General features: G+C 51.2%; 6 protein-coding genes across 6 annotated transcripts; 4 read left to right on the top strand and 2 right to left on the bottom strand.

Moving 5' to 3' along the window:
• Window positions 1-955: 955 nt before the first annotated feature.
• Window positions 956-3,245, bottom strand: COCSADRAFT_83310 (uncharacterized protein; the record flags this gene model as incomplete). Its single annotated transcript, XM_007698809.1, has 6 exons — window positions 956-1,277; window positions 1,334-1,632; window positions 1,678-2,031; window positions 2,082-2,690; window positions 2,752-3,132; window positions 3,222-3,245. The coding sequence occupies 6 exons, from the start codon at window positions 3,243-3,245 to the stop codon at window positions 956-958; spliced, it is 1,989 nt and encodes a 662-aa protein (XP_007696999.1).
• Window positions 3,246-4,065: 820 nt separating this feature from the next.
• COCSADRAFT_136157 (uncharacterized protein) lies at window positions 4,066-6,318 on the top strand. Its single transcript, XM_007698808.1, has 5 exons — window positions 4,066-4,297; window positions 4,357-4,699; window positions 4,750-4,827; window positions 4,879-4,987; window positions 5,035-6,318. Exons 1-5 carry the CDS (start codon window positions 4,136-4,138, stop codon window positions 6,239-6,241), a joined length of 1,899 nt encoding a protein of 632 aa, XP_007696998.1. The 5' UTR covers window positions 4,066-4,135; the 3' UTR covers window positions 6,242-6,318.
• A 308-nt stretch (window positions 6,319-6,626) lies between these two features.
• COCSADRAFT_34139 (uncharacterized protein) lies at window positions 6,627-7,894 on the top strand. Its single transcript, XM_007698362.1, has 4 exons — window positions 6,627-6,889; window positions 7,018-7,063; window positions 7,171-7,288; window positions 7,424-7,894. The coding sequence occupies exons 1-4, from the start codon at window positions 6,732-6,734 to the stop codon at window positions 7,540-7,542; spliced, it is 441 nt and encodes a 146-aa protein (XP_007696552.1). The 5' UTR covers window positions 6,627-6,731; the 3' UTR covers window positions 7,543-7,894.
• Window positions 7,895-8,413: 519 nt separating this feature from the next.
• On the top strand, window positions 8,414-20,382 carry COCSADRAFT_179001 (uncharacterized protein; the record flags this gene model as incomplete). The annotated part of the gene is made up of 5 exons (XM_007698807.1): window positions 8,414-8,468; window positions 8,555-8,712; window positions 8,762-10,965; window positions 11,026-19,282; window positions 19,340-20,382. The coding sequence occupies 5 exons, from the start codon at window positions 8,414-8,416 to the stop codon at window positions 20,027-20,029; spliced, it is 11,364 nt and encodes a 3,787-aa protein (XP_007696997.1). The 3' UTR covers window positions 20,030-20,382.
• A 445-nt stretch (window positions 20,383-20,827) lies between these two features.
• On the bottom strand, window positions 20,828-22,149 carry COCSADRAFT_288230 (uncharacterized protein). Its single transcript, XM_007698806.1, has one exon. It carries the CDS (start codon window positions 21,838-21,840, stop codon window positions 20,890-20,892), a length of 951 nt encoding a protein of 316 aa, XP_007696996.1. The 5' UTR covers window positions 21,841-22,149; the 3' UTR covers window positions 20,828-20,889.
• Window positions 22,150-22,542: 393 nt separating this feature from the next.
• On the top strand, window positions 22,543-23,220 carry COCSADRAFT_157704 (uncharacterized protein; the record flags this gene model as incomplete). Its single annotated transcript, XM_007698805.1, has 3 exons — window positions 22,543-22,699; window positions 22,844-23,121; window positions 23,188-23,220. 3 exons carry the CDS (start codon window positions 22,543-22,545, stop codon window positions 23,218-23,220), a joined length of 468 nt encoding a protein of 155 aa, XP_007696995.1.
• Between the last annotated feature and the right edge of the window lie 18 nt (window positions 23,221-23,238).

Genomic DNA, 23,238 nt, shown 5'->3' with positions numbered 1-23,238 from the left:
GTGGAGAGTCCTCGACGTGGCACTCACCAAAGGGGAACAAGCGCCCCGGATATCTTGGCGCCCCGAACGCCGATACACCGCCCCCCTTATTGTTGTTGGCACTCATTATCAATTGTAGCTCGTCCGTCAACCTCGACTGCCCCGGAACTTCGGTGTCAAGGTACCCATGTAAACACGATTCCATATTGCTTTGTACGAACAAGCAGCATCCCGAGACCGTCCCTCTGACCCCTTATTTCTTTTGCTTCTCAACATAGCACACAACCTACCCCTTGTTTTCAATTCTTGACCCCTTCACACTACTCGCCACAGATTGTTTTTTTTTTCGAGAATAGTCTTAATATTGCGTATACATAGGTGCGCAAAAGTGAAACCCTTAGTAGGCGTCACTCGCACATCTATAAGTCCTCCACAAAAATAGATCCAAAACACCGTTGTAAGAAGAAGAAAGAAACCCGTCCTTCTTTTGGGGGAGCCAACCAGGGACTTACGCGACCGCTGAATGCCAACATGAACTACAAACCATACTCAAAAGAGCTTCACATAGACCACAAACTACATGGAATGAGACAACATACACAAGCCACAAGCCTCAAGAGCTCGTGACTCGAGCAATGCTGCTTCCAGAATTTGCTCTCGCTCGTCCAGAAGGCCCTCGTGACGAGACAGTGTGACCAGAGGACGAGTTTGGCCGACTGTTGCTACGAGGTCGACCAGCCGAGCGGCGAGCACTGGATGATACATGGTGCTCCCCTGATGATGAATGGTGCCGTCGCTACAAGGACACAAAGCACAAACACGTCAGATCCACTCGAACCAAAAGCCAATGCCTGGACAAGAAGAATACAGAGAGAGTGAAAGAGTAAAAAAAAGACCTAGGAGTCTAGGAGTATAATTAAGAGTACACCGATTCGGCCACACAGAATGCTCATCTCGAGTTCTAGGGACTTAAGAATCAACGTACCGAGGTTTGGCTGCCTTGACGCTCATAATCTTTCGGCCGCCTGTCTCTCGATGTCGCCCCGTCGTCCTGAAGACGGAGGTTTTCCAGTCGTCCTTGAGCTGAATCGTCCACACGCCCTGATGACTTCTCCGCCGTGCCATTTGCGCGTGATTCTGCGAGCTTGGCCAATCTGTCCCAGCGATCTTGTCGACTTTGCTGCCTTTGTGTCGCATTATTTTGCGATTCAGCATAGTCGTGCGAGCAGTCGTCAAAGAGCTGAGGGTTGACTTCCATGAATAGCTTCATAGCATTGTATACCATACCGTGGATTGTTCTACACAGAATTGTTAGCCTCTAAGACTTTGCTTACGACATGGTGCTGCAGCATACCGGTTCCAGTGGCCCTTTGAGTTTTCGTACAATGGTGCAAACATGATTGGCAGAATGACTTCGACATTGTCGCTGACAAGATTGCAGAAGTATTCGTTATTCCAGAAGTAGAGTGCTCGCTCTGCAACCTGGAAGTGGGGGCTGGCGACCGACTTGGCTAATTGGTTGAACAAAGGCTCTTGCACCTTTGCGAACTCGGCAGGGTCCATGACCTCAAAAATGTCTTCAACTTCATTCAGGAACATGACCTCCTTGGTGCTGTTCACTTTGGGCCAATATCGGAGAAGACCCAAAACAACCTGCACATGTTAGCCTAGCTTGCTGGACTGAACATCTAACCTTACCTCTTCTGTCAAAGCTGCATCCTTCTCGAGGAACTGGACAATGCAGTACGCCAGCTGTGGATGATACATGCTCAGACTCTTTACCTTGTGCAGCGGAATGAGCACCCTTGTCAGGAAAAGCTTGTGCTCTTCCTTCAAGGGCAGAGCAAAACCGTTAATGATGGAGCCGAGGATTTCGAGGAGCTCGGCAATTCCGTTAAATCGTTCGGTCTCGTAGATGAATTGGAAGAAGACATTGTTGATGGACCGACGAATGTAGGAGCGGAGGTTTAAGAATTTGCCGTATATGCGATGAAGTGTGGTTTTCAAAAAGTCGCGTTCTCTAGGGTCCTCGGAATCGAAAAGCTCAAGTAGCTGGGAAGATTAGCTGCAGGACTGGTCATTGTAAAAAATCAAGTACATACGTTGAGCACAAAACTGTGGTCTATGTATGCTTTGGCAATGTTTGTGTTGAAGTCCTGGCTCTCAATGAAGCGCAGGAAGAATTCGTAGACGACTTGAATGTGTGGCCATGCAACCTCCAACACAGGCTCGTCTTCTTCGGGGTCAAAAGCCTCGCCCTGGGGGTTCATGGGAGGTGGAATGGGTCGGAACAAATTCTTGGCAAACATTTCCACAACGCGAGGATACATCTTCTCTGTAATCACCTGGCGATTGTTGGCAACGTAGTCGAGCAACTCGTGCAGGGCCAGGCGCTTAATCTCCTTGGACTTCATATCGCCGCTGGCGTCGTTGAAATCGAAGATGATATTGCATTGGTCGATCTTCTGCATGAACAATTCCTCCCGCTTGTTTGGAGGCACCTCGTGGAATCCGGGTAGCTTCTCCAGTTCACGCTGACGCTGATCGGAAATGTCAAAGCGCGACGAATGCTGCCTCTTTGGAGTCCTTATACCTTCGATATTGTCCTTGGGGGTCGCTTGAAGACGGTCGAATATGCCCGACTTCTGGCCAGCCTTTGGAGGCGCAAGGTCGCCAGGCATGGTCTCGGCAGCGCCAGGAGGGGGAACGTGCTGCAACAGTATTTAGTCTACGCAGGCCTTCTACATAAGTATGGTGAGCAAGAGTACTTACAGGAGCGCTCGGGCTGATGACGACGCTCGGCGCCAGGGGCTGCCCAAGCCTAGAAGGCGTGCCTGGACCTGCAGCACCAGCATTGCCAGCATTGCCAGGACCCATCAGGCCCTGTCCAGCAAATGACTGCGGCCCACCTGCTAGGGAGCCCGACGAAGGCTGCTGGTTCTGTTGTAGCGACCCGAGGTGGGCTGCGGCGCCATCAGTAGCAGGCTGGCTCTTGCTTCGCGCGTCGGTGAGCTGCGTCTGTGATGAGGAAGGAGTGGCCTGGGCGGAGCCCGAGGGAGAATTCGAGGCACCGAGCGACGGCGAAGCAGTGCCCGAGTTTGAGTCCTTTTTCTTGGACGACTTTCCATCCTTGCTTCGAGAAAGCTGTTCAGACTAGACATGTTAGCCTCCGCGCATAGAGAGGGGCAGGGCGGTGGGCGGTGGCCACAGCGCAAGAATTCAAGGAGGAAACGGAGACTTACGACCCTTTGCCGGAAACCCTTCATGATTGTGCAGGAGCGCTCAAGGCCAGGTCAAGCGCTGCGGAGGTGTCTGCGGAGACGGGGTCCGAAATTGAGGCGGGCCTCTGGGCGTGTATCGAGGGGGGTCGCAATCCAAGAGCGCCAATGGGGTGCCGGAAGAGGAGCGCAGGCAGGGGAAATGACGACTGGGCAGGCGTGCAAGTCAGGTCGACATGGAGGACGAGGGGACGCGTGAGATGGTGGATGGAGGCTAGTGTAGCCGTCTTAGGATGCAGCACGGGGAGTCGGTGGAGGGCAGAGCTCGCGAGAGGGGGGAGGGAACAGAAGGCAGCTGAGGGGAGCCCCAACAACGGCGTGGTGACGTAGAGGCGAACCGGCAGAGAGAGCGAGGCGTGTAACTGAAGAGCTGGAGATGAGAGATTGAGCAGGTCGTCAACTGACAACTCAGGGCTGCTGCCAGACAGACGGCGTCGAGTGATTCGCGCTAGCCGTCCCGTAGCGAGGCCGTGCGTTTGGGATCTCGAGAGCCCCGCCGCGGCCGTCACGACATCATACACCCGATAGCATATGTACATACACACGGCCATGCGGCGACGGGCGCTTTGAGAGACGCGAGCAAGGGAGAGAGGGTGATAACACACATAGACGACAAATAGGCTTTGGCGGCGTTGCATGGCTGCACGTCACCTGATCACCCGCACCCACAGCGAGCCATAGCCAGATCCCCGGCACCATATATAGTACTTAGAGGGACGCTGCGAACGGGACCTCGCGTGCTCAGGGTCTGTGTGTGTGCGCGCCCTATTTGATAGTACTTCTGCCGTGCTCGGACAGACTCTGCAAACACAACCACACGAGAGACTGTGTGTATGCTTTGTGCCCTGTGAACAAACAAAAATCCGTTGCAGTGCGCCATGAGCGACGAACAACCCACGTCCACTGCAAACGGTGAAAGCCAGCATGCATCGTGGCTTCCTATTCCATCGCGCGCCATCTCGGTTGTCGAGCATCCAGCCATCATCAAGAACGTGGACAAGGGCATTGCCTCGTTGGGAGGGCCTGTCAAGCTGAGCAAGGTCAGCAAAAGTCTTTGTACAACTCCATACCACACCCGCATGCTAACACGTGACCCAAGGGCCTGCGATCGAAACTGGAAACGACCGTTAATGCTGAGGGCGACGATGAACTCAAGAAGCTTATCTCTGTCTCTCTTCGTCCCGACGACCCCTTCGCTAAGCGTTTGTTATCCACCCCAGTGCGCACCAACAACCTACTCCTAAAAGTCACAGTCCCCAAGCGAACAGGTCGCAAACGAAAGCGCGGCACTGCGGGTCCCTTTCTCGCTGAAGACGACATAGCTCGTGACAGCAATCAGACATATGTCGATGCGCCAACAATCTACCGAAGCATCCAAGACAATGCATCTACATACAAGGTTGCTCTTGTTGGCGTGGTTGACGAGACTCACCGGTTCAGGAGTAAGTGCCAACTCCCTGACCACGTCTGATATCTGGGGCTGACTACTTAGACATGCCTGACTTGCAGTATGCCGCTTCTCACAGCGACACAATGGTCGGCTTGCGTGATCACATTCTTTCCAGACGATGTATGATTAGCCCAAGTAGTCCCGGGACATCGCTGACATTTTGTTTTCCAGATGACAAAGTAAAGAACTACAATATCAACACAGCAGCCGGTGCAGATTTTACCAAAACTGTCGGTCCATCTGCAGAGTTTCTGCAGATGCCAATCGCTTTTAATTATCGGTATGGTAGCAGTTCTGCGGACCCAACCTTTACTAACTGCTGGCTAGTTTCCAGCAAAACTCCAACGTCAAATACACTGACCAAGGTGTTGTCAATGTGCAGAGAAGTCTGTCTTACAACGCATACACCATTGTCAAACCCACCGACGAGCATGTGCCAACTGGACCGGGACCCAACCTACCCGCAGAGAGGGATCTCACGCCTTATATGCAGTCGCTGATTGCCAACATCAGATCCCTACTCCTCGGAAGGCCCATTGTCACTCGCCAACTCCTGTACAACAGGCTCGGGTGGAGCAAGCGAACCAAGCTCCGACAAGCAGCTATATACTGTGGGTATTTCTTCGAAAGTGGACCCTGGCGAGAAGCACTTGTGCGTTGGGGGGTTGACCCTCGTAAGGATCCTGAATACCGCAAATACCAAACGGTATCTTTTCTCTCGTACCTCAAATCAGGTATATCAAAACACCGCGCAGTTTTCGACCAGCACGTCATGAAGCTAGCCAAGATGTCTCCGGAAGAGCTGGAGTCTGAGCATACCTTTGACGGTGTTCATGTCTCACAAACCGGAAACCTGTTCCAATTCTGCGATATCACCGACCCTCTGATTTCGAAAATTCTTTCTACAAAGGATATCAGGACGACGTGTGCGCCGACCTTCCAAGGATGGTATCATGTGGGGACATGGGCTAAAGCAACAGTAATATTAAAAGATAAGATGAACACAATCATTGGTGGTGAAAAACCAGATGACACGATATACCAGCGTATTGTAAACTGGCCGGAACTATGGGATGACAAGGAAATGGCAGCTCAATATAAAGCAGAGATCGATGACCGCCAGATACACCAGGAGAAGAGGAGAGAGCATCAGGTTATGCACAACGTCCGTTGGGCTGCAAGAAACCCGCGCTACACTTTTGAGAAGATGGAGGCAGAAAACGAACAAGAAAGAGAAGTGAATGATGCGGAAAATTTGGATGACGTTGATGTTCCGGAAGACATGACAGAAGATCCCGTCATGGCTCACACTGTCTTGGATGCAGACCTCGACGCAGACGACGAAGGTGCTGACCAAGGTGGCGAGGGTGATGATGGCGATTACGAAGATAAAGAAGATGCGATACAAGATGATGAGCTGGACGAGGACATGTATGCGAGCTCAAATGGTGAAGACGACAATGATAGCCCTATCATGTCTGTTCGAGCGACGTCCGAGGGGGCCGCGCCTTTTGGAGGATACTATAGGGTATAGGTGATGTATGATAATACCCATATATATCGGTGAAGCATGAAATGCGTTTTGTTATTCACTGATGTTGAACTACTGCGACTTTGACTTGAGAATGACTCTTTCATTGATGAGCTGGTTGCAACAAAGCCCCACACATGTTGGGAACACGTAAATTGGAAACAGCCCACTCAAGTTCAATGGACCACAGTAACACTAACAACCGCTTGGTATTGGTCTAGATCAATGAAACAAGGGTCCTTGGTACACAGTAAATATATGCGGGGTGTAGGAACTATGCTTTCAGCCTTGGGTAGTTATAGTAGTAAGAGTGACCCACTTTTCCATGCTTGGCTTGGGTGCAACTCGGATCGTCTGAGCTTTCGTTTTCATAACCTCACGCGAAATCGCACCACCACCGACATCACCCCTCGCCCACGCAACGCCGGCTCAACCGTCCAGTAGCCTCCCTCATCACCTCGAAAAGCTAGCCGCCAGATAATTGAACCGCACCATGCTCTTCATGCGCGCCGCGTCAAAGGTCAGCCGGGTGGCAGTCCCGGCCTACCGAGCACCTACCGTTGCATTGAACGCTCAGCGCACCTTCTCGCAGTCGGCTATCCGAAAGAGCGATGCGCACGCCGAGGAGACATTCGAGGAGTTTACCGCCAGGTACGAGGAATCCATGGAGGGGCTCGGACGACTGGGGAGAAATAGTGGGACCACGGACAACGGACAGCCATTGGGTTCGATTGATCGCATCTAGAGCTGCAGCGCTGACTTTTGTGTCTTCATTGCAGGTATGAGAAGGAGTTTGAGAAGGTCAATGATGTTTTTGAGCTTCAGGTATGTTTGTTGTGCCCCAGCATACGGCCCGCACCGGTATCACCCGAGCTGCATTGAGCCAGCTGGTGGACTGCTGTGAACGAGAGCTATGCGCTAACACGTTGCAGCGAAACCTGAACAACTGCTTCGCCTACGATCTCGTCCCTTCCCCCGCAGTCATCACTGCTGCTCTCCGCGCTGCCAGGCGTGTCAATGACTTCCCCTCGGCTGTCCGAGTTTTCGAGGGTACGTTTCTTATTATACCCCGCGCATGTGTATCTGGACGTTTTACGTAGCGGCGGGGCGTGGAACATGTCACAAGATGATGCGACTTTGGGGCGTGACCAGCTATGGAGCTTTGATTACTAACATACGTCACAGGTATCAAATTCAAGGTGGAGAACAAGGGCCAATACGCCGAGTACCTTCAGGAGCTTGAGCCGATACGCGAGGAGCTTGGTATTCCCCTCAAGGAGACCCTCTACCCTGAGGAGAAGTAGATTGCAGGCTGGTATGCTCGCTATCCGATTATCTCCTTCTTGACATCGAATACTTCGGAGCGCCCAATGTAAATGCCATATTTCAATTTCCTTTACTAGACAGAAGACCGGAAGCGAACGTGGCCTGTACAACTGTGTGATGTATTGCAGCATGAATGGTGGTCAACGTATGCCAAGGCGGGTTGTGGTGGTGCAGAGTGCAGATATTTAGATGCAGCAGGTAGATGGAAAGAGTTTTGCAAGTTCAAATGACTTTAGTTTATATTCGACATCTTGATATTTTGGGATGCATGTGTGGTAGTACGACTGTCATATGCCCTAGTTGGAACATGCAAATATCTCTGGTCAGGATTGCAGTCATCAACACACTTGCCGGTGGCCACTATAGGCTCAATGCCACAGACCGGGGATTTGTAAACGCCGATGACGCTAGACCCAACTCGCACAGACGCAGGGGCAAATCAGCCCAATCAGCGATAGGCAGCTACGGAACTTGCCGGTTCAGAGTCCAGGGCATTCCCACCTCTGCGACCGGTCGTCAGTTGAGTGCACTGCAGAGCTCAAGACGCGACCTCAACCAGCACCTGCTGGACGCGCCTTCCCACCCCACCACCAGTCCTCGTTTTCTCATAACGATTTTAATGACCAACCGGGCCATCTAGCCCATCCCTTCTTTTTCACATTCTAATATTCCCCATTGCAGCCACCTGCCGCTGTTCCTGCACACGACTGCGCCGTCACCAGAGCAAATGCGCCTGCCTTCTGCCACACCGGCCGCGCAACCCACACAGTAAACACGACACCGTACGGCGCAACCTGAGAGGCCTCCAAACAAGGGGAGCAGCAACTGTGGGCTGCAAACACTCTCGTCATGGCGTCTCACAACTTTGAGGCTATGGCCTCCAAACTAGACGACCCTAACTCTGGTAACGAGACATTTTAGACCCGACAGCCATGATCGCACGCGGTCGCGCATATTAGGAAACTTGAATAGAGGCTGACTGTGGCACAGATCTGAGAGCAAAGGGCACCCAGGCCATTGAAATCCGGGACAACATCGAGAGCTACTGCCAAGGACCGCAGTACAGCGCATTCCTGAACCACCTAGTTCCCGTATTTCTCAAGATACTTGATGGCAATCCAGTATTCATATCCACATCGCCCGAACAGGTGAGCGCAAAGCCCGCAGCAATAGGACAGCCTTCTGACTCAGAAACAGCGGATACGAAACTGCATCCTCGAAATCCTGCACCGCCTGCCCATGAACCCCACCGAGGCGATCGAACCGCATGCCGCCAAGATTGTGGATAAGCTTATGAGTCTGGTCAAGTTGGAAAATGAAGACAATGCGGTTTTGTGCATGAAGACCATTATGGATTTCCAGCGCCACCAAACCAAAGCCCTCGCGGACCGCGTTCAGCCTTTCCTCGACCTGATCCAAGAAATGTTTGAGACAATGGAGCAAGCTGTGCACGACACATTCGATAGCAGTGCGCCTGCGTCTACCTCGTCAGGCGTCCCCTCGACCCCGAACAATCACCAGTTTTCGCAATCTCCTCGTCCCAATTCACCAGCAACTACGCTAAGTTCCAGCTCCGCGGGCGATCTTGGCTCGGAACACCAGCAGACCCGCATGCTGCTCAAGGGAATGCAGTCGTTCAAGGTTCTTGCAGAGTGCCCAATCATTGTGGTATCATTATTCCAGGCCTACCGGAACTGTGTGAATAAGAATGTAAAGCTCTTCGTTCCGCTCATCAAAAATGTGCTTTTGCTCCAGGCGAAGCCGCAAGAGAAGGCGCATGAGGAGGCCAAGGCCCAGGGCAAGATTTTTACTGGCGTCAGCAAGGAGATTCGGAATCGAGCCGCTTTTGGCGATTTCATCACAGCTCAAGTTAAGACCATGAGCTTCCTGGCCTATCTCCTCAGAGTCTACGCAAATCAGCTGAATGACTTCTTACCAACATTACCGGATATCGTTGTGCGCCTGCTCAAGGACTGCCCACGAGAAAAGTCAGGTGCGCGGAAGGAGCTACTGGTAGCTATACGGCATATTATTAACTTCAACTTCCGCAAAATCTTCCTGAAAAAGATTGATGAGCTACTGGATGAAAGGACTTTGATCGGAGACGGACTTACTGTGTACGAAACCATGCGCCCGCTTGCATATAGTATGCTTGCAGATCTCATTCACCATTTGCGAGATTCGCTTTCCAAGGAACAGATTCGTCGGACAGTCGAGGTGTACACAAAAAACCTGCATGACAGCTTTCCGGGGACCAGTTTTCAGACTATGAGTGCGAAACTGCTTCTGAACATGGCAGAGTGCATTGCAAAGTTGGAGCCCAAGGAAGATGCTCGATACTTCTTGATCATGATTCTCAATGCCATTGGGGACAAATTTGCCGCTATGAACCGCCAGTACCACAACGCTGTCAAACTCTCGGCACAGTACAGCCAACCATCAATTGATGCGACTGACGAAAACCACATGGCCGTTCAGGACAGTCCCCCAGACTGGGATGAGATTGATATCTTCAACGCGACGCCCATCAAGACATCGAATCCCCGAGACCGGAGTTCTGACCCGATTGCTGACAACAAGTTTTTGTTCAAGAACCTATTGCACGGGCTCAAAAATCTCTTCTACCAGCTGCGAGCGTGCAATCCGGCCAAGATCAAAGAAGAGATTGACCCAGCGAATGCGTCAGCCAATTGGCATGAAGTGTCTTTTGGCTACAACGCCGAAGAGGTCGAGGTTCTCATCAAGCTTTTCCGTGAAGGTGCCAAGGTATTCCGCTATTATGGCACTGACAAGGTGCCTGAGACTCAAGGAATGTCACCAGGAGACTTCATGGGCAACCAGCATATGATGTCGAGCGGCAAAGAAGAGAAGGATCTACTGGAGACGTTTGCGACAGTTTTCCACCACATTGACCCAGCCACATTCCATGAAGTGTTTTCATCCGAGATACCCCATTTGTACGATATGATGTTCGATCACCCGGCATTGCTCCACGTTCCACAATTTCTTCTTGCTTCCGAGGCCACATCCCCCAGTTTTTCGGGCATGTTGCTACAGTTCCTCATGGATCGGATTGAAGAGGTTGGTACTGCAGATGTCAAGAAGTCATCAATTATGCTCCGCCTCTTCAAGTTGTCCTTTATGGCAGTCACACTCTTTTCCGCTCAAAACGAGCAAGTCCTCTTGCCGCACGTCAGCAAGATCATCACAAAGTCCATTCAGCTATCAACGACTGCCGAGGAGCCCATGAACTATTTCCTGCTGCTCAGGTCGCTCTTTAGGAGCATTGGCGGTGGTAGGTTCGAGCATCTATACAAGGAGATTCTTCCCCTTCTAGAGATGTTGCTGGATGTTCTCAACAACCTTTTATTGACGGCGCGCAAGCCTGCAGAAAGGGACTTGTTCGTTGAGCTTTCTCTTACCGTACCTGCGAGGTTGAGTAACCTTCTACCACATCTTAGCTACCTGATGAGACCGCTGGTCGTTGCTCTGCGAGCTGGATCTGATCTTGTCGGTCAAGGGCTTCGTACTCTGGAGCTTTGTGTAGACAACCTCACCGCGGACTACCTGGATCCTATCATGGCGCCAGTGATTGATGAATTGATGGCTGCTCTATGGGAGCATCTCAAGCCGAATCCATATAGCCACTTCCATGCCCATACGACAATGCGCATCCTTGGTAAACTCGGCGGCCGCAACCGCAAATTCATTACAGGTCCACCAGAACTCAACTTCAAGCCGTACTCGGACGACCAATCCTCTATCGACATACGCCTCATTGGATCAACTAAAGACCGAGCGTTTCCTGCGGCAATCGGAATTGACACTGCAATCGCAAAGCTCTACGAGGTCCCCAAGACACCCGCGGCCAAGAAGTCTGATACATTCCACAAGCAGCAGGCCCTCCGCCTCATCACAGCCCACACAAAGCTGCTGGTCGGCTTCGATAGCTTGCCTGAGGACTTTGCACAGTTGGTCCGCCTGCAAGCCAACGACTTGTGTGCTAAGAAGTTCGATGCCGGTTACGACATTCTCACTGCATCGGAGCGTGAGAAGTCAATCACCAAGAAGAGCGTGGAGCAGGAGACTTTGAAGAAGTTACTAAAGGCTTGTATCTTCGCTGTGTCTATACCTGAGTTGAAGTCTGACGCTGAGGCTCTGGTAAATAACTTGGCGAAGCATTTCACGCTCCTGGAACTCGGAACCCAGTTCGCAACGCTCAAACACAAGACGAAGCCGTTTGATGTCCATTCGGGCGAGGGACCCGTTGTGATCGAAACCGACGTTATTTCGGAAGCTATTGGCGAATCCCTAGCTTCAGAACATGCTGCTGTGCGCGACGCTGCGGAACAAGTCATCATAACCATGCGCGATGCTACAAAAGCCATCTTTGGAAACGACGGCTCTCTCGACAAGTTTGTCTTCTTCACTGAGCTTTCCAGCACCTTCTGCCACAACTGCCATGCGGATGACTGGTTCATGAAGTCTGGCGGAACTCGTGGTATTGAGATCATGATCAAGCAACTAGGGCTTCCTCAGACTTGGTTGGTACCTCGCCATTTCGAGCTTGTCCGCGCTTTGAACTTTGTCATGAAGGATATGCCTATCGATCTGGACTCGAAAACGCGCATTCAAGCAGAAGGTCTTATCCAAGATCTCATCCGGCGATGCCACAAGAAGATCAAGAAAGAAGACTTTGATAAGGGCAACAACATTACGCTGAGGCTTTGTCAACAGCTCGTGGGTGATCTGTCGCACATGAACAAAAACGTGCGTGACGCAACACAGAAGGCTTTCCAAGTGCTCTCCGATGTCACTGAACTGAGCGTGAGCGACCTCATCACACCCGTCAAAGATAGGCTCATTCTGCCCATTTGGACAAAGCCACTCCGAGCGTTGCCCTTCAGCATTCAGATTGCCTACATCGACGCCATTACATTCTGTCTGAAGCTTAAGAACAACATTCTCGAGTTCAATGAGCAATTGACAAGGTTGCTTATGGAGTCTCTCGCACTGGCAGACGCCGAAGACGAACACCTTGCGAGCAAACCCTTTGAGCAAAGGAACGCCGACCACATTGTCAATCTGCGGGTAGCCTGTATTCGACTTCTCTCCACTGCGCAGAGTTTTCCCGAGTTCAGCACTACCCCACCAAATCAGACATTCCTCCGCATTATCGCTGTCTTCTTCAAGTGTCTCTATTCAAAATCCCCTGAGGTCATCGAGGCAGCCAACATTGGACTTTCGGGTGTCATCTCGGCGACTAACAAGCTACCCAAAGATGTGCTTCAAAGCGGACTTCGACCCATTTTGGTTAATCTTCAGGACCCACGAAAGCTTTCTGTCGAAAATCTTGATGGTCTTGCCCGTTTGCTGAAGCTGCTCACAAACTACTTTAAGGTAGAGATTGGAACACGTCTTCTTGACCATCTCAAGAGTATCGCCGATCAAAACAGTCTCCAGAAGATCTCATTCACCATGATTGAGCAGAATTCCAAGATGAAGATTGTGACTGGCATCTTCAACATCTTCCATCTGTTGCCACCGGCGGCTGCTACGTTCTTAAAGCAGATCATCGAAAAGGTCATCGAGTTGGAGAGTGCGCTCAGGAGAACGCATTACAGTCCATTCAGAGAACCCTTGATCAAGTACCTGTGCATGTACCCGAAGGAAGCCTGGGACCATTTTGCCCCCAATCTGAAGGATCACACCCAAGGGCGCTTCTTTGCCCAGTTGCTTCAAAATCCGGCGAGCGAGGCCCTTCGCAAGCAGGTCACAGAAGACGTTCCAGGTTTCTTGAGTGCCATCAACCCAGAGGGTACTGATAAGGAGAAATGCCAAGCTCAGCTCAATGGTATTCACATTGCCTATGCTTTGTGTCAACGCGAAGAGACTAGCAAGTGGCTTGTCTCGGACGCAGAGCTACGCAAAGGACTTTTTGAAGCGGCTCGATCGTTGGAAAAGAAGCTTAGGGCAAACACCCTCGACGCGGAGCTGCGCTTGGCAACTGAACAGGCTGGCGACCAGATCATGATCATCTTTACCACGTACCTCAAGCATGAGCCGAGCAGTCTGGATTTCTTCTTTGAACTTGTTGACGCTGTCACATCCGAGGAGTTCAAGGCTTCTCCACGCTTGTTTGACTTTATCTACGAGCAAATCATTTCCAGCGACTCTGTGGATTACTGGAAGACGATCGTGAACAAGTGCATTGACCTGTACACGTCACGCAACTCGTCACAAAAAACGAAGACTTTCATCTTCCGGCACATTGTCAACCCCATCTTTGCTATGGACGTAAAGCGCAACTGGGAAGCCTTGTTTGACCAGAAAGCCAAGGGTACCAAGTTCATGGACAAGACCATGACCGAAACCATCCATAGCCGGCTTTGGAAGCCACAATCCACACTCGAGCTTTCAGAAGACACTGCGCAGCTTGGTGTAGATCATTCACGTATGGAGCTTCTCCAACTTACCACCCTGCTCCTGAAACACTACCCTGGCATGATCCAAGAAGCCCGCAAGGATGTCATCAAGTTCGCTTGGAACTACATCAAGCTTGAAGACATCATCAACAAGTACGCTGCCTACGTGCTCATCGCCTTTTTCATCGCCGCTTTCGACACACCTGTTAAGATTGCTGTGCAAGTCTATCAAGCCCTGCTTAAGGCACATCAGAACGAAGGTCGTTCACTTGTGATGCAAGCGCTTGAACTCATGGCTCCTGTCTTGAAGAAGCGGATGCCGGTATTGCCTGGGTCAGACTCCAAGATGCCTCGCTGGATTCAATTCCCTCGCAAGATCCTCTCAGAAGAGAGTTCTAATCTACAGCAGTTGATGAGCATCTTCAATTTCTTGGTCCGACACCCAGATCTCTTTTACGAAGGAAGAGAGCATCTGTCGCCCATCATCATCACAGCACTATCCAAAATTGCGCAACCTCCGAATCCCTCGACTGATGCAAAGAAGCTTGCATTGAATTTGATCCGCCTGATCAGGACTTGGGAGGAACGTACAGCAAGTGAGAGTGGCGGCTCATCGGATCGACAGTCCGAGTCACCGCAGGCTCTTAAAAGGCGTGCTGATGGATCGGCCGTGGTTCCAAGTTCCGCGCCGAAGGGCTTTGTTGCAGGTGCTCCAATCCGGATGATGTTGATCAAGTATCTTATCCAGTTCATTGCGTACCTGCCAGAGCGCTTCCCCGTTGCTTCGCCGAAACCCAAGGATGCCACTGCCGCCACTCCCAACACTGCGCAGCCTACTGAGATCTGCAGAAAGGCTGTGCAGCTTCTGCATGACTTGCTTTCACCACGACTATGGAACGATCTGGATCTCGATCTTATGCTTACCAAGAAAATCGAGGAGATTCTTCTCACTGAGATGAAGCAGGAAGACAAGGCTGAGGTTTTCCATACTCGTATGATCAACACGCTCCAGATTGTGAAGGTCATTGTCAACGTTAAGCCTGATGACTGGGTCTTGCAGCGCATCCCACAGTTCCAGAAGATCCTCGACAAGCCCATTCGATCTGAGAACCCCGATGTCCAAGCCAGCCTTCACGCAACGGACGAATCTGAGGATGGCGCTATGAAACTGAAGCCTATCCTCAAGCGCATTCTAGAGGTGATGCCTGAACCCGTTACTGACGACGAAGGAAACATTGAAGAGTCGCCTTCTACCGAGTTCGTCAACTTCCTCGGTACCATCGCTACTGAGACACTCTCCAATGGCTCTTATGTCAGCGCAATCAACATCCTCTGGACCTTGTGCCAGAAGCGACCCGAGGAGATTGATCAACATATCCCACAAGTCATGAAGGCATTCCAAGGCAAGATGGCTAAGGATCATCTCGCTGGAAACAGCGGAGTTCCCGGACAACCTGTGCCACCTGCTATGCGCCCTGAAGGAGCCAATCCTCCCACGGATCCTCGCGAGATTGAGATTCAAACAGACCTGGTACTCAAGACTGTCGACATCTTGGCTGCCCGGATGAACGAACTCGGTGAGAACCGAAGGCCATATCTTAGTGTCCTTGCATCACTGGTCGAGCGATCGCAAACCAACTCGGTCTGTATGAAGGTACTGGATCTTGTCGAAGAATGGATCTTCCGCTCCACTGAGCCTGTGCCAACTCTTAAGGAGAAGACCGCAGTACTCAGCAAAATGCTGCTGTTCGAACATCGGGCTGACACCTCGCTGTTGACTCGCTTCTTGGACCTCGTCATTCGCATCTATGAGGATCCCAAGATTACGAGGAGCGAGCTGACTGTACGCATGGAGCACGCCTTCTTGATCGGCACCCGTGCACAAGACGTCGAGATGCGTAACAGATACATGGCCATCTTCGACAAAAGCTTGAGCCGTACTGCTGCCAGTCGCCTCAGCTACGTCCTGGCTTCTCAAAACTGGGACACCCTTTCTGATAGCTATTGGCTGAGTCAGGTCATTCATTTGATGTTTGGCTCAGTCGAGATGAACACTCCAGCACAACTTCATTCAGAAGATTTCCGCCTCATGCAACCTAGCACGCTGTTCGGAACTTATGCTCGAGACTCCAGGATTGGAGATGTCATGGTCGATGATGAGCTGGAGAACCTTGTCATTAGCCATCGCCGCTTCTGCAACCAGCTTGCTGATGTCAAGGTCAAGGACATCCTCGAACCGCTCGGACATTTGCAGCACACTGACAGTAACCTGGCACACGACATTTGGGTGGCTTTCTTCCCACTAGCCTGGACTGCACTTACAAAAGACGACCAAAGCGACCTTGAAAAAGGCATGGCAGCTTTGCTCACGAAAGACTACCACTCCCGCCAACTCGATAAACGACCCAATTGTGTTGCAACCATGCTCGATGCTATCGTGCATTCCCGACCACGGGTTAAGTTCCCGCCTCATATCATGAAGTATTTGGCCCAGACATACAACGCCTGGTACACTGCCGCAGTGTACATGGAAGAATCTGCCATTTCTCCTGTTGTTGACGTCGAAAAACTGCGTGAGAGCAACCTGGATGCTTTGTTGGAGATTTACAGCGGCTTACAAGAAGACGACCTATTCTATGGGACATGGCGTCGGCGTTGCCAATTCATTGAAAGCAACGCTGCTTTATCGTACGAGCAGTGTGGCATCTGGGACAAGGCCCAGCAAATGTACGAGGCTGCACAAATCAAAGCCCGCACATCTGTTCTTCCCTTCAGTACTGGCGAGTATATGCTTTGGGAAGATCACTGGGTTATTTGCGCACAGAAGTTGCAACAGTGGGAGATTCTGAGTGACTTTGCCAAGCATGAGAACTTCAACGATCTCTACCTGGAGTCAACCTGGCGTGTCTTTGATGCCTGGCAGAATGCCGAAACCCGCGAACAGCTCGATGCGACCATCAAAGCTGTTAGCGATGCACCAACGCCGCGAAGAGTCTTCTTCCAGACCTTCATGTCATTGCTCAAGCTCCACAACAAGCAAGAGTCGCAGCCAGAGTTCCACCGACTTTGTGATGAGTCAATCCAGCTTTCCATTAGGAAATGGCACCAGCTCCCACGACGCATCACCCAGGCACACATCCCGCTCTTGCAGCACTTCCAGCAACTTGTTGAGTTGCATGATGCAAGTGTCATTTGCCAGAGTCTTGCTCAGACTACTCAAGTAAACCTGGATGTCAAATCGCAGGAGCTCAAGTTGCTCCTCAGCACCTGGCGCGATCGCCTGCCAAACTTCTGGGACGATATCAACGCATGGCAGGATCTCGTCACTTGGCGCCAACACATTTTCCAGCTCATTAATGGTGTCTACCTGAACCTGCTGCCTCCAAACCAGAACAACGCCAGTGGCAACTCTTTCGCATACCGAGGCTACCACGAGACTGCATGGATTATTAATCGCTTTGCACATGTGGCGCGCAAACACAACTTGCCCGAAGTGTGCATCAACCAGCTTGGACGGATCTACACACTCCCTAACATTGAGATTCAAGAGGCCTTCCTGAAGTTACGTGAACAGGCAAAGTGTCACTACCAGATCAAGGCCGATCTCAATAGTGGCTTGGATGTGATTAATAACACCAATCTGAACTACTTTGGTCCGAATCAGAAGGCAGAATTCTACACCCTCAAGGGTATGTTCCTGGCTAAATTGGGCCAGAAGAACGAAGCGGGTGAAGCTTTTGGCACTGCATTGTACTTTGACATTAAGTTACCAAAGGCATGGGCCGAGTGGGGACGCTACAACGATATGCTGTTCAAGGAGGAGCCACAGAACCTGGAGAGGGCAGAGGCAGCGCTCAGCTGCTACTTGGAAGCTGCCAGCCAATTCAAGAACGCTAAGTCCAGGAAACTGCTTGGACGTGTTCTGTGGTTGCTCAGCTTGGACAACCCAGAGCGCAAATTGGCCGAGAAGTTCGAAGAGTTCAAGGGCGATACGCCAGCGTGGTACTGGATTACTTACATTCCGCAGTTGCTGAACAGTCTCTCGCGACAGGAAGCTCCTATTGCGAGATCTATTCTTGGGAAACTGGCAAAGACGTATCCACAGGCGCTGTACTGCCATCTCCGCACGACACGAGAAGACATGGCTGTACTTAAGAAGACACATGAGCAGAAGGAAGCAAAGGAAAAGGCGGCGAAGGCGAAGCAGCAACAAGCACAAGCTTCACCAGCAACGAAACAGGCTTCGCCCGAATCCGGTAACCAGGCAGCGACCGCAGGCACCGATACCAAGCCTGCAGCCAATGGAACGGCCAACGGTACAGTCAAGACAGAAGGTGCGGCGCAAGGCAGTCCGAAGGCCGGCAATGCACCCGCCCCTGCCGATGCTCCTCCAGCACCAAAGAAGCCATGGGACCATGTCGAAGAGATCAGTGCTATCCTTAAGACAGCTTTTCCTCTACTCGCGCTATCCATGGAGACGATGCTCGACCAGATCCAGAAGAACTTCAAGTGCCCTCCCGACGAAGATGCTTACCGACTCATCGTAGCTCTGCTAAACGACGGGCTGTCTTATGTGGGCCGCCAGCCAAATCTCTACGCACGCGAGATCAAACTACCAGCATCGACTGAGGCTAACATCACGCGCTTCGCTGAGTCTGTTCTGCCACCGCACATTCGCAAGGCTTTCGAGAAAGACTTTGTCACGAACAAGCCGACAATGTACGAATACATCCAGAAGTTGCGTACCTGGCGGAATCGCTTTGAAGAGAGGCTCGACCGAAGGAAGCTTACGGTGCCGCTCGAGCAATATACACACCAACTCAGCGAGTACCGTTTCCTCAAGTTTGACGATGTCGAGGTACCAGGACAGTATCTCCAGCACCGAGATAAGAACTCTGACTTCGTGCGCATCGAACGCTTCCTTCCCGACGTGGAACTGGTGCGCGGTATTGGCATCTGTCATCGCCGTCTCAGGATTCGTGGCCACGATGGAAGCATTCATCCTTTTGCTATCCAATTCCCTGCTGCTAGGAGCTCAAGGCGTGAAGAGCGCATCGTCCAACTGTTCCGTATCTTCAACGGTATCTTGGCGAAGCGTAAGGAGAGCCGCAGGAGGAATTTGCAGTTCCACCTTCCGCTTATGATTCCAATCACACCCAGTGTGCGCATGGTGCAGGATGATGCGTCGTACATCAACATGCAGGGTATCTACGAGGATTACTGCCGTAAGAATGGCATCAATAAGGACGAGCCCATACTCTTTAGCATCGAGAAACTGAGAGCTCTTCAGCCTGTAAGTGTTGGATGTAACACCCTGGTTGGCATACAGAAACTAATACAACCCGAACAGAAAAATCTGGACCATGCTAACAGTATCCGCCTCGAAACCTTCGCTGCCGTTCAAGAGAAATATGTGCCTCCAACAGTCATCCAGGACTACTTCCGCGCCACGTTCCCCACCTTTGACGACTTCTGGCTGTTCCGTCGCACATTCAGCTACCAGCTCGCCGCTCTCACCTTTATGACGTACGTTATGCACATGAACACGCGCTTCCCACAGAAGATCAGCGTGTCACGTGCCAGCGGCCGCATTTGGGGTTCTGAATTGATTCCAAGCATGGCTGTCGGCAAGCCCATTCTACACAACTCGGAGCCTGTACCTTTCCGTCTGACGCCCAACTTGCAAACAATCATGGGTCCGCTCAATCTCGAAGGCATCTTTGCTCCCAGCGTCATGACTGTGGCTCGATGCTTGATCGAACCCGAGGGCGAGCTGGAAATGCAGCTCAGTATCTTCATGCGCGATGAAATGAACCACTGGTTCACCAGCCAACACAAGGCTAGCCAATTGACACCAGAAGTTCTCAGGGAGAGCGTCCAGAACAACAGCGATTTAGTAGTCAAGAGGGCCAGTGCTATCGGTAGTCTGCCTACTGGAGCTAATCTGCCGGCAAACCAAACTGTTGTCGATCTCGTTGCTGTAGCGGTACATCCGGCCAAGTTGAGCCAGTGCGATCCGCTCTGGATGGCATACTTGTAGGAGACTTAGAAGGAGAGATACAGGTGTATAGGAGTTGGAGGATTGGTTTCTTTTTGATCAAGGTTTTTTTGATCAAATCGTGATGGGGATGTTTGTTTTTTAGCGTGGGCGTCTCATTGTCATTATTGGACGGGTTGGAGAGATATCGTGTGTTTGTATTTCTGGTTTTGGCATGGCGCTTTGGAAGGGATTTGAGGAAAGATAGGCTTGTCGAGATGCATGGTGTTTTCGATGACCTATCCACTGTGTTTATTGTTTTGTGTTTTGTACTATTTTTGAAGCAATCGACCTGTTGAGTATTCAGGAATTCTGTTAGACGTGTAAGATGGATTAAATGTAAACCATAGTCAGGATTCATATGTGTACGAGTAGCATTTGTGATATTCCTTCCCAATGCTGGCTGTCGTGATGGCTTTTCACGACACTCTTCGATTAAGTCTACTCTTCCATATCTGTGGAAGTGCCTATGCTGCTTCGCACTTTGCTCACTTCCCGTCTCCTCTCCCGTCTGTACTACGCGAGCAAACTTACGGCATACAAACTCAGTGTAGCAACTCTTCATTCGGCCCGACCCGGCCCATTTCACTAGCACCAAGCAACCTACTGTTACTCCGCGAGTACCTGCCGCTTACGAGCATCTGCGCAATCTTATCGATCGCTGTGGGTTACTCAGATTAGCGGACGTGATCTAAGATACGCGTATCGAGCTTCGAGATTTGGCAGCTCGGAACTTCCCGGTCTCATGTTTCTTCTCTCGTTGAACAAAGAAAGGGTATATGCAACGAAAGCTCAATACATAACCGATTCACTTTCATATATAGATTAATGAATCCTACATATATATTTGCTAAACAGGGTATTTAGCCAAAAGCCCATTTAGGCAGAGCAACACCATCGCAACCCCTCGCCTGCCTCCACACACGATAACCCTCAAACACCAACTTGGGCAGCTCCAGCGGCGAAGGCCTCTCTTCGGGCGTCCGCGCAAGACAATCCCGCACCATCTGCGCCAGATACTTACACCCCGTATACTGTCTGCCCAGTGGCCTATCTGGCAGTAGAATCTCATCTGGAATCTGCGCCATACGCGCAAGGCAGTGCAACACGAGTCCCACACTGAAGACATCGCTATACACATTACCCTTGCACTCCGGCGCTTCGAACCGCAGATCCCCCCGCCCCAGCAATCCCGCATGCCGTGAATACCGATCCGACCTCGTGACCATGCAGCCAAAGTCCCCAAGCACAATGCACGGATAAAGCGTATGCGCATCCGCACCTTTACACGCTCTATCTTGCGTAAGGAATACGTTACCGGGCTTGATGTCGCCATGTAGCAGGGAATCCCAGCCTTGCTTCTTCACCGCGGGTTTACCTTGAATGGCGCGATGCCGCGTAGAGGTGTAATCGGCGCCAGTATTTAAATAACATAGTGCGAGGGCTAGGTGCCAGAAGACGCGGAAGACGAAGCCTTCGTCGTGCAAGCGGGTGTTGTGCGCGTTGAAGCGCAGGATCAGGGTGTCCAGGCTGCCAAGCTCGCAGTGTTGCATGTAGATTGAGATTATAGAGGTGGTGCTAGATTGGGTGAAGGTGAAGATGGAGATGAGGTGTGGGTGCGGGTTGCAGAGGCGCATGGCGCGGATTTCGCGTTTGGTGGCGCGGGAGGGGAGGAGGCGCTTTTCAATGTAGATTTTGGCGCTGGGGAGGTGCTTCATTAGGTAGATGCCTTGGTTGTGGGCGCCGGCGTCGCCGTGGAGGGTTAGTTTCTTGAGGGTTTGGAAGGCTTTTGGGGGGAGGTTTTGGGGCATCATGGGCTAACTGGTGTGGGTTATTTGGGATAGTCCACATGTGTGTAGTATGTGTCTCTTGGGTATTTCGCTCAGTAGGTAAGGGAGATGCGTCTTCTTTTGAAGTCTGGAGCCAGCATGGTAGATTGGTGATGGCAAACGGCTATGTCTACTGATGTGGTTGATATGGGCGTTTGGAGAGAACGTGTAAGGTTGAGAGGTACCTGATGACGCTCTACGCATACACGTCGTTGGCACTCTACAAGTGTATCTACATATCATTCAATTGTCAATTCCAGATCCCCAGAAATGTGATTAACGTTTAGCCCCATGCTCACCGCCATGCAACGGTTGCTAGCGCCAAGTAGGACCGACGGGATAACCTAGTTGAATGTACTTAGCGCGACTAGAGCGCGTATATTCTCATCTGCCGGGGAAGCTGGAGTTATCAAAACCGGGGTAAATTGCCTGCCGGTTGCGGGGTTTGAAGACACTAACCCTATAGGCAGTATCCTCGGATCTTGATTACGGCACCAGGAACCATGGTACATTGTGGATGTATAAAACGTTAGCATCATGCTCATGACTTGTCTCTATTTCACCCACACTTCTGCTAGTAATCTAGTAATCTCATAATCTACGTACATATTTCAGAAACGCTGCTCATTCATCATGCGTTTTCTATACCCGCTTACTACTGCCATCGCCACGCTTGCACAGTTCGCCATGGCACAAGACGAAGCTGTACCGCCGCAGTTGACTCTGCTCTACCGAATGGAGGCTTTGCTGGCAGATCCAATCAACGTTCCGGGCATTCCCTATGGACAAATGCGCTCCATTATTCCCATCATCGGAGGCACCTTCAAGGGACCAAGACTATCTGGTTAGTTGTTCAAGATGCCGTCTTCATTGCGAAAGTCGGTGAGAGGAATAGGGGGCTATCTAAATGGCTTGGCTTTTGGATGCTCCCCCTTTTTGCGAGAATGAATGACGTCATAAGATGCTACAGTTCTAATTCTACATGCAGGCAAAATCCTGAATATCGGCGCCGACTGGCTTTTGATGGACAACGGAGGCAAGACACGGCCTGATACGCGTTATGTGCTCCAGACAGATGCCGGTGAGATCATTTACATTCAGACCGAGGGTCTGCCGCCAAAAGACAACAATGACAGTACACCCAACATGTTGATTGGCAAGTTCGAGACGAGCAGAAACAACACAGTTGCATGGTTGAACGATGTCGCTGCCATTGCTGTACTGCGGGTGGGAAAGCCAAATACTGTGCTGATTGATATGTGGGAGGTACGTTGCTTGCCCTTGTCCAAGTTGAACAGAAATGTGCAGAAAGAAGCTGACTTGAAAATATAGGCAGCGCCAGCTCCAGAGAGCAGCAAGCTGTAAGAGCAATCAAACCGTTGT

This window comes from Bipolaris sorokiniana (genome assembly GCF_000338995.1).
Source record: "Bipolaris sorokiniana ND90Pr unplaced genomic scaffold COCSAscaffold_3, whole genome shotgun sequence".
Taxonomy (NCBI): Eukaryota; Fungi; Ascomycota; class Dothideomycetes; order Pleosporales; family Pleosporaceae; genus Bipolaris; species Bipolaris sorokiniana.
This window is presented reverse-complemented; position numbering and strand designations above follow the sequence as displayed.

Excerpts from the sequence above, each read along its gene's own strand:
- COCSADRAFT_136157 (XM_007698808.1), top strand. The coding sequence starts at position 4,136 with ATGAGCGACGAACAACCCACGTCCACTGCAAACGGTGAAAGCCAGCAT. Across the intron at positions 4,828-4,878 it reads TCACATTCTTTCCAGACGAT|ATGACAAAGTAAAGAACTAC; the intron begins GTATGATTAGCC and ends TTTGTTTTCCAG. Across the intron at positions 4,988-5,034 it reads CCAATCGCTTTTAATTATCG|TTTCCAGCAAAACTCCAACG; the intron begins GTATGGTAGCAG and ends ACTGCTGGCTAG.
- COCSADRAFT_34139 (XM_007698362.1), top strand. The coding sequence starts at position 6,732 with ATGCTCTTCATGCGCGCCGCGTCAAAGGTCAGCCGGGTGGCAGTCCCG. Across the intron at positions 6,890-7,017 it reads TTCGAGGAGTTTACCGCCAG|GTATGAGAAGGAGTTTGAGA; the intron begins GTACGAGGAATC and ends TCTTCATTGCAG. Across the intron at positions 7,289-7,423 it reads GGCTGTCCGAGTTTTCGAGG|GTATCAAATTCAAGGTGGAG; the intron begins GTACGTTTCTTA and ends CATACGTCACAG.
- COCSADRAFT_288230 (XM_007698806.1), bottom strand. The coding sequence starts at position 21,840 with ATGATGCCCCAAAACCTCCCCCCAAAAGCCTTCCAAACCCTCAAGAAA.